Source organism: Polyodon spathula, chromosome 11 (assembly GCF_017654505.1).
Source record: "Polyodon spathula isolate WHYD16114869_AA chromosome 11, ASM1765450v1, whole genome shotgun sequence".
In the NCBI taxonomy this organism is placed as follows: Eukaryota; Metazoa; Chordata; class Actinopteri; order Acipenseriformes; family Polyodontidae; genus Polyodon; species Polyodon spathula.
Genome location: NC_054544.1, coordinates 13,631,975 through 13,641,695, shown reverse-complemented (window position 1 = coordinate 13,641,695; position 9,721 = coordinate 13,631,975). Strand labels below are relative to the sequence as shown.

Genomic DNA, 9,721 nt, shown 5'->3' with positions numbered 1-9,721 from the left:
TTTTTATTTTTTATGTGCCCTCTGCCATCCCTCAGAATGAATGAAGAAGCTGGACTCCCTATTCCCATTGTAACTTTAAATCAACTGCACATAAAATGAGACTTGTAGTATAGTGCCATGTTTCTGCCTGGTGCTGGGATTCAGTGTAAAGATGTTTGAAATGGATCCTGGTTGTATTCATCACAACTAGGACTATGACAAAAAAAAAAAAAATCTTGTGGTGTGTTTGTTCATAGCTTAACACTCATGTCACCTGTGCTGGAACGGTTGGTGGCAATGTTAATTGCAGGACTATGGCCCCAGATCAAAGTTCTACTAAAGCAAAGCATACTATATATATATATATATATATATATATATATATAATATATATATATATATGCATGCATACATACACTGTTTTGTTTTGTTTTGTTTTAGTTTCTCTTCATTTTTAGTCTACTTTGCTTCTCAATTTTCAGTATTCGAGTTACAAGCCCAGACCATGAATAATTTTGGGACTGAATGACTGGGGGTATTTAAATCAGATTGAGGTGTAATTCCACGATTGTGGGGCGACCCGTGGCTTCTGATAAAATCCATGTTCCTCAGTTTTTTTTTTTTTTGTTGTTTTTTTTTGTTTGTTTGTTTTTAAACGATATTTTTAATGTGTAATGTAGGCTAGCTATCAAAATGGGAACATTTTCCAATGGAGAAAAATCTTAAAGGAGAAGTTGGTTAAATCATGTTCGGCACGCAACATGCGCATAATTGTATGGATATTCTGTTGGGAGTACTACCTTTCACACACATTTTCATGAAACACAATGCAGCACATTGGTCGGTTATATAAATAGCTGAATTCCTTCCATTCCGAATAGAGGATCTTCCAGCCGCAATCGCAGACAATCTTCTTCAATCAGTGGCCCGTGTTTTATCACGTGATATGGTGACGTTTGTCATCAACAGAAAGTCTCGGAGTTGTAATCGCGAGGTCTAGGAGGCCGTGGGATTTGGCCCTCAGAAAGGTTCAGCCCGTGGGTAAGTTTGTAAACATAGACCATATGAACTATGACAGTTGAGGCAAACAACGACTGTCACAGGTTTACTGTTGCCAGCTATTATAGAGAAAGGAAATAAGCATTTCGTTTTTTAGTAGGCAGTGCGTGTATTTAGACAGTGGAGTAGTAATATGGCGACGACCATATACCCAACCCAAGAAAGTCTGTGAGATGTTATGATGGACTGTGTAAACAGAAGTACCATTGTTCTGCTGTTTACATCTTGAATGGCACGCATTTTTTGTAACCATTGTCCCTGCTGAATTGTAATCAGTTACGAGCATGATATGTTTAAATTTGATGCAACGAACCCAATAATACGTTTTGTGGTTTCCAAGTTCCCGGGTAGCGCAAGGCAGGGATTGCGTTTGCGCTCATTTTATTAGAAGTGTAAATACTGTATGATTTTTGTTTGATTTTTTTTTTCTTTTTTTTAAATACAGCTGTTACTGTGTAGCAACAAGGTGTAACTGTACATTCAGTATTAATGTAATTATGTGAGTTATATTAATAACATTTGTAAGTACAGCAACTACATAAAAACATTAGTATCTATATACTCACTAGAAAACCATGTAACTTTTGATTTTAATGGTAACGCGCTCTCATTGAAAGTGAAAATTTGTAACACTAGAAGTTAATAGGTTTGTTAATCTTTCCTTGTTAATCTGTTCATGTTGTTTACATATAATTTTTCAATTTAAAATTTGATGAATTGCACAAATACAAAACAATATACCTTATTTGAGTTTCTATAGTTGTTCTGTTATCCATTGTAACGCACAAATAATACATCACATTTTTCGGTAAACAAACTGCCATCTCAAGAGGCAGTGATTGTGTCATGCATTTTAATGGGTAACCTATAAAGACTGACTTTTACAGGCCTGTGTTGCATAAGAATTATCTACACTCCCGGAATTTGCCTCCCGTAGAAACCCTTCATGGTCTACATGTGTGAAAGCTTATTTTGATTAACGCTGTGTAAAGATTTGCCCATTTTAAATGCCCTTATTTAAATGTAGGTTATAAAAGGATCTGCTGAATATGAGTGATGACAAACCCTTTCTATGCACTGCTCCAGGCTGTGGACAGGTATTTATTTATTTTGAAGAACTGTTTAAATATGAAATACTGCTCTTTTGATTTAAACATAAACAAATTACAACAAAATTGTTTTCATTTTTCATATTATACTAGATTTTAAACTGTAAGGATGATTCATTTTTTATCTGTCTTGGCGCAAATATTGTGGTACAGGGTTTCTTTACTTTTATTATACAGTATATCAAACATTGTAACTTAATTACATTCTTTAAATACTTTTTCTAACTATCTCCTTTAGTATATTACAATTTTGCAGTATTTTATTTTCAACTGAGATTGGTTTTTCGGTCCATGTATTTGATAAAGCTCATATAACCATTTATTTTTGTAATTTCTAATTTCTGTCTTCTTTTTTTATTTATTTAAAGCGTTTTACTAATGAAGACCATTTGGCTGTCCACAAGCACAAACATGAGATGACACTAAAGTTTGGTCCCGCACGTAACGACAGTGTCGTTGTAGCTGGTTGGTATTGAATTTATATACATTCAGTCCTAATAAAAGAGAATAAACTGTGATTCCATTAAAAGGGTATATTCGTTACCCGATAAAGTCAATATCAGACTAACGGCAAGCCCAATATGTTTGTGGTGATGGGTGTGTACTAATACACAGAAGCCTGATCATAAAAAGTCCTAGGCTTTCTATTAGTCTTATGTCATGGAATGGTCCACTTGCTAAATTATGTTGGAGTTCATTCAAACATAAGGAAAATGGCTTTATTTTGATTTTGATTTTGTTAAATACACCCACATGTCGTTATATTGGGCCTTGCTATACTGCGGATTCGTTTATGTCGCGTATTGCACAATAACACAAAGCAAATTCAGTATCTACTTGCTGAAGCGGTTTTTATTTTAGCCAACAAGGTGCTCACTTGTGACAGCAATGCAGCAGCACTAGCAAAAGCCACCAAGCCTCCTATGTTGTTGTTGGGAATTCATTATTTCAATGCAGGTTTGTGCATTTGAGAAAAGGAGAGGAAGACTCATGAAATTAATTGGAGACTGAAGTTGATGAGAAGCAATTACCCTCTGCTGTACAAGTTAAAACTGTTTGCTGCTTTTTATATGAAACATGAGAAAAAGCAGGTTGCATAGAGGATTTATACTGGACCCTGACGCCCCCGATAAAACGAGAGAGTGGTTGTACACTATTTGTTATTAGCCTGTTTGTTTTTCTATGGGTCTCTTGCTATATCATGACCCTCGATATATAGCAGATTTATTTTGGACCTCGACATCCGCGATATATCGAGTGGGTGGTGTATATAGTTGGTAAAACTTGATAAAGGTAGTTCCCACCTCATACTGGAGGTAAAAAAAAATTGCTGTTTTGTCGGTCATTTCAGACCAAACTCCAACACCAACCCGTTTCTTGAAGAACTGTGAAGAAGTGGGGTTGTTTAATGAACTTACAAGCCCTTTCGAACATGACTTCAAAAAGATTGCAGAAGAGGACATTAAAAAGGTAACATACATTTAAAAAATGAAAAAGATTGCAGACTTGAAGCATAGGCCTATGTTTTTATATTTGTTCTTCTGATAAAAATTATGATTTCAGAGTAGAATTAATTCAAAATAATGGTGCTTCATGTTTATTAGATGCCCTTAGATTTATCTCCGCTTGCAACACCAATTGTACGAAATAAAACCGGAGAGCCTTCAGCAGTAGAAAAAACACATCATGACAGCCCACTGCCTCATCCAGAATCCACTACAAGTGATGACAAGGTATTACAGTTAAAGAAGCCTATATTAGAAAAAAAAAATACATGATATGCTTTTCAAGCTGTATTGTAAATATTTCTAACACTGTAGACAAGAAGACAAAATAATTAAAGTATTTGAATTAAAAATACATTTTTATTTATTACTGTACAGTACATGAAAATAGTCCTCTTATTGGGAATAATTACAATGTTTTATAGAAAAAGGTTCGATGAATTATTTTAAGAATATGATTACTGACTTATTCTATTACTCATTTAATACAACAGAGATTTTATATGGTATTTTCAGGAAGTTTCATTGCAGCAGATTGCACATCCTACATCTACTATAGTTCGTCCAGCATCACTCCAAGTCCCCAGTGTACTCCTTTCAAGCTCAGATGCTAATGTTGTAATACAGCAAGCACTACCATCTCCAACATCTAGCACTGTCATTGCACAAGTTCCATCTGCAAATAGGCCAATAGTGTAAGTAGCTTGAAAGCATTACTTATTTGTTCAATGTGTTGTGTACGTTCTTTCTTTACACCATGTGATTTCATTTTTGTGTGATTGTGTGTGTTTTATTTTGTTTGATTGGTTGGGATTTCTTGATTATTTGATATTCAGCATGTAGTTTTCAGGTGGTGTTTTGTTGTTGAATTTGATAAAATAGAGTTCTGATGCTGGAGTGAATTTAGCATTTTAATATAGAGTTTGATGAATGCATGCAACTTAGTATAAAGCATGTTTTTCATTACTTTGAACAAACTAACAATGTGTGTAATGTAAATACACACACACACACACACACACACACACACACATATATATATATATATATATATATATATATATATATATATATATATATATATATATATATATATATATATGTGTGTGTATATATATATATATATATATATATATATATATATATATATATATATATATATATATATATATATATATATATATAATCTGTTTGCTTTTGCAAATTTAGAATAAGAATAGTGTACAATGAATATGTTTAAGTGTTTTGTAACTTGCTCTTTAAGTATTTCTTCCCTTATTTTTAAATTTATTTATTTATTTATTGCTTTTTCCTGCAGCCCAATTTCTGGCTCTTTCCCTGTCCTTTTACAACTCCCTAATGGCCAGACAATGCCAGTTGCTATTCCTGCCACAATAGCAAACACCAGTGTGCACATGCCTACTACAATACCAGTAAGTTTTAAAATAAAAATAATTATTTTTATTGTTATTTAATTATTTTACAACTGCTGTGATTATATTTGAAGAGCACATTTTGCATTCAGTTTACTGTATTTGACAAACATTCATTCACATTCTGTTTTTTTTTCATTTATTTTTTGTCTATAATAATTTCTGTTGTATTTGGTAGCTGTTCATTGTGATTTACTTTTATTAAAGAAACTTCCCCACTTGTGTGCCGTGACATTAATAGACAATGCAACCAAACATAGCTATTTTGGGTGCGAGACAAAATTAAATTGTACTTTTATCAACATAGTATTTAGTAAGTGGCACATTTAGGGTTTTCAGTGTTTATTTTTTCAGAAACCTTTTCAGCTGCTGTCATACAGTAAATAAAGTGTTTGAGTTTTTAGCTAGCGGTAGTGATCCTGTGTTGGCTGGTCTGACTGCTGGATTGGAACACTAAACAGCAGATGATTAGCTGCTGATAGTGTCACTATGGGGAAAAGTCTTCTGTCTTTTTGTCTGTAGGGATTTCACTTCAAACACTGCAGGTAAAAAAAGATGTTTCATATCAACTTGTATGAGAATACTATTTATAGGTTATGTTTTGTCTTTCTTTTTTTATTTTATTTTTTCCACATCTTGAAGTGATTGCACTGACAAGAATATAGAGATTTGAATGAAGTATCCAATCAGAAAATTAGCATGCAATCTTAAATTATGTTCAGTATACCAGGAATTACTTTCACTACATGTCATCTGTTTTGGTTTTAGAAAGTCTAAATTAGTTTTTGTATTTTCATCAGCTTGTCACCGTTGTGCCTAATGTTCCAGGAATTCCAGGACCCTCCTCCTCCCCACAACCTGTGCAGTCAGAGGCTAAATTGGTAAAACATTGTTATATTTAAATCTGCAAAACATTGGATATGTTCTTAAATTCATTGCTGGAAGTCAACAAATCGGCATACTGTGCCTATTCTTTGCAATGCTAACTGCCCTATCTGGTAAACATTCAGTGTGTCCTCTGTCTCGTCACTTAACATGACAGAAACACATTTTTGAGGTAAAATCAAGAACAAATTTCCCACGCTATCATTCTGCTTTGGTATTAAAGAGTAAGTAAAGGAATTCTGAAAAATATAGCGTTAAACTCCCTCACGTGTTGCTATAACTGTTTAAATAGCATACCTGTAATTTATTTTTAAATTTTTAACATGCTGACTACTTTTTATACATATAACTTTAAGTCTGTTTCAAAGCTCTTTTCAGAATGGCCGCTCTAGTGCACAGGGGTTTGAGATCTGTCCTCTATATCACTGCAGGAAAAGAGATTTAAAAAAATAAAAATAAGTACTCTAGCTTTTCTGGCAATAATCTTTACGCTATCAGCGCACTAGAGTGGCCATTTTGAAAAGAGCTCTGAAACAGACTTAGTTATATGTATAAAATGTCAGGATGTTAGCAATGGGAAAAAAAAAAATTACAGGTACGTTATTTATACAGTTGTAGCAACACATGGGGACGTCTAACATTATTTTTCAGAGCTCAGCTACTTACTCTTTAATGCATGCTATTGGGACACCACTGCATTTGTGGTACATCTTGTTTCTTAAAATCTTTGTCTGTTTTTGAAGAGGTGTTTATAACCTATTGAGGCATGCAGATCTTTAGTATGTAAGCAGTCTATGTGGGTAAAACGGCCAACAAATGTCCCACCCCAACGCACCACAGACCAGCAGGGGTGGTCCAACACTTTCCAGGATGCTGTATTTGTATGTGTGTGTGTGTAATACTAACATAAACCAGCAGAGGGACATCATGTTTAATACCAAGCTGTTAATCTAAAGGTCATTTTTGCGTTTTGTGTTCCAATGATGTTTTAGATTCCACTACCAGGCCATATTCAGGGATATTCTCTGTGCATTATGCTGTTAAGCATGGTAATGTTTAAAAAAAAAAAAAATTAAATTGAAGTTAAAAATGGAATACCAATCTCACTCATAACTTGAAGGTGTTTTAAAGTCACTACGTTTCTGCAACAGTGGGGATTAATATGTGACATAACAGGCCCCATTAAGTTATTCAAATATGTGCTATAAATTGTTATTATTATTCTGTTAAAAATAATTAGTCATCATTTGTGGAAAAAGTGGAAGTTGCTTTGTGAATAATAATATCCTTTGTGGCTTCATTATTTTAAGGGCTCCAAGCAAATTTACAGTTTTTTTCCAATTTTGTTTAGGTGCTTATAACCCCCAAAATGCTGACTCTCCCATTAAAAAATGTTTGTCAATATTTATGCGTACGCTATGACGACCTTATATTTAAAAAGAAAAAAAAACGGCATATCACGTTTCAAACTGAAGTGTGAGAAGGATGGTAACAATCTGATAAAATACAGATGTCTGGAAGCTGTATAACATTTGCTGTGTAAGCAATAAGCAGTCACCTATGACAGAATGCACAGTAAGCTGTGTTTTAATTTTTATTAGTGTTTAACTATAAAAAAAATAAAAAATAAATACTTACTATCTTAGCAGCCTGACGTCCTTAACTACTGGTATGGCAGCAATATGTTTTTTTACACTGCAAGTATGTTCATTAAACCATAAAGTAGCCCCTACTCTCGAAGTACTCTGTCCCTTCACTGTAATGCTCCTGCTGTTACATTTTTCAGTTTATGAAACTAAGATGGAAACAATTAATCAAAATGATACTCAAAATAAAAATGAATAACTACACAAAAAATATGTAATTATTTTTTTACGAGATAGCCTGGATTTTTACATTTTAAATAATACTGGATAACGGAGAATTAACTTTATTATGAGTCTTTAATCGCATTGAGACGTATTATAGAGAAGTAAAATTAACAGCTAAACTACCAGAGAAGGGGGGTGAGGTTGTAACTAACTTGGGGTACCCAGAATCATAAAATGTTGGGTTACTTACCATAACCCGGGTTCCCTCAAAGAGGAGATGACCAGTAATGACCACCAAAACATTACGTATGGGATATGCCTGCCTATTGGTAGATATTTCCTGAACTCTCTGTACCAGAGCTGCTAATAGGCCCCTTCCTGGGATGATGTCCTCGGTCCGCCTACCGAGCGGTTAAAACCGTCATTCCGTGTAAGCCATTTCTATTTTTGCATCAAATCTGTGAGGGCGACCGATGCCACCTCGCTGGTTGGTGGTCGTCTTCTCATTCAGGGAACCAGGGTTACGGTAAGTAACCTAAAATTCTCTTTCAATTCAAAGATGAGCACAAAAACATTATGTATGGGAAATGTATACCAGATCCGTCGCAAGGGAGAAGGAACAGCAGCTTACAAAGGACGCTTCAGAACCGATTACCCCTAGGTTAGTGGTGTGAGCGTGTAACCACAACGACCCTCGTGCCTATTGAAGGCAAAGATCTACCACACTCAAGCAGTAGAACCTGGAGAATGTATGCAACGTAGCCCAGCTAGCCGCCGTACATATATCAAGCAGTGAGGCCCCTCTGAAGAGGACCCAAGATGCAGCCAACCGTCTAGTAGAGTGCGCAGCTACTCTCCCAGATGAGGGTAAGCCAGCACTGTCAAACGCCGCAGAGACTATCCACAATCCAGTGGGACAGCTACTGTTTTGAGAGGGTCCAAAACCTGTGACAAACAAAGAGCTGGTCAGAGTGACACAGAGCACTTGGTCTATCCACGTAACATTTCAGCATCCACACTGGGCAGAGGAAGTTCAATCTCCTATCCTTTTATGAAAACAGGTGGATGTAAAGACTTCAGTTCCACAAACTGATTCTTGTTGAAGGCTGTGATCACCTTTGGGAGGAAATCAAGGTTTGTACCCAGTAGCACCTTGCTGCCATCGTCCAAAATCCGCATACAGGTGCTGTGCACAGACAGCGCCAGTAGCGCATTGACCCGTTTTGCAGAGGTGATAGCCAAGAGGAAGACTGTCTTCATAGACAGATGCTTCAACTCTATGGAGAGTGTAGGCTCAAACGGGGCCTTCGTGAGAACCTCCAGTATGACATCAAGGCTCCATTGAGGGAGAATGGCCAAGCGCCTTTAAGAAACCGGGTAGCCAAAAAATACGCACCCGGAGATACTGAAGCTATAGGGGCATGGCATACAGAGATAGATGCTAAATACACCTTCAATGTGGAAGGTGACCTACCAGCATCAAGCAGTTCTTGCAGAAACTGCAAGATAACTGGCATGGGGCAAGAAACTGGGTCATGACTTCTAGTCACACACCAAGTCTAAAAATACTTCCACTTATTGGCGCACAGCGACCTAGAGGAGTCTGCCCTAGCGCTCTGCAGAGTAACCACAGCTGCATCTGATACCCCTAGGGCTGTCCAGTGGTCCCGTTCAGGGACTCTCATCTGACTGAGGAGATCCAGGTGGAGTAGGATCTCCCAGGGCTGGCCTTGTATGAGCTGGCATAGGGTCGAGAACCATATTCTTCTGGGCCACCGTGGGGCCACTTTGAGAATTGTCGCTTTTTCTAACCGGATGTTCTCCAAGAAAGCCGTGAGCAACAGTACTGGAGGGAACGCGTAAAGTAGCATCCTGGGCCACTCGTGGGCAATGGTGTCAACGCCGAGTGCACCGCCTAAGCGGTGGAAGGAATACCACAG

The 9,721-nt window shown here is 36.4% G+C and overlaps 1 protein-coding gene across 1 annotated transcript in view; it reads left to right on the top strand.

Annotated features, from left to right (window-relative positions):
• Positions 1–937: 937 nt before the first annotated feature.
• The window catches only part of LOC121323264 (cyclic AMP-dependent transcription factor ATF-2-like), a 28,813-nt gene continuing 20,029 nt past the window's right edge, over positions 938–9,721 (top strand). Inside the window, exons 1-8 of the mRNA XM_041264232.1 lie at positions 938–1,020; positions 2,066–2,135; positions 2,516–2,612; positions 3,499–3,617; positions 3,752–3,880; positions 4,169–4,347; positions 4,971–5,085; positions 5,886–5,966. Coding sequence (XP_041120166.1) covers positions 2,088–2,135; positions 2,516–2,612; positions 3,499–3,617; positions 3,752–3,880; positions 4,169–4,347; positions 4,971–5,085; positions 5,886–5,966 — 768 coding nt within the window. The 5' untranslated portion in view covers positions 938–1,020; positions 2,066–2,087. The remainder of the gene's footprint in view (positions 1,021–2,065; positions 2,136–2,515; positions 2,613–3,498; positions 3,618–3,751; positions 3,881–4,168; positions 4,348–4,970; positions 5,086–5,885; positions 5,967–9,721) is intronic.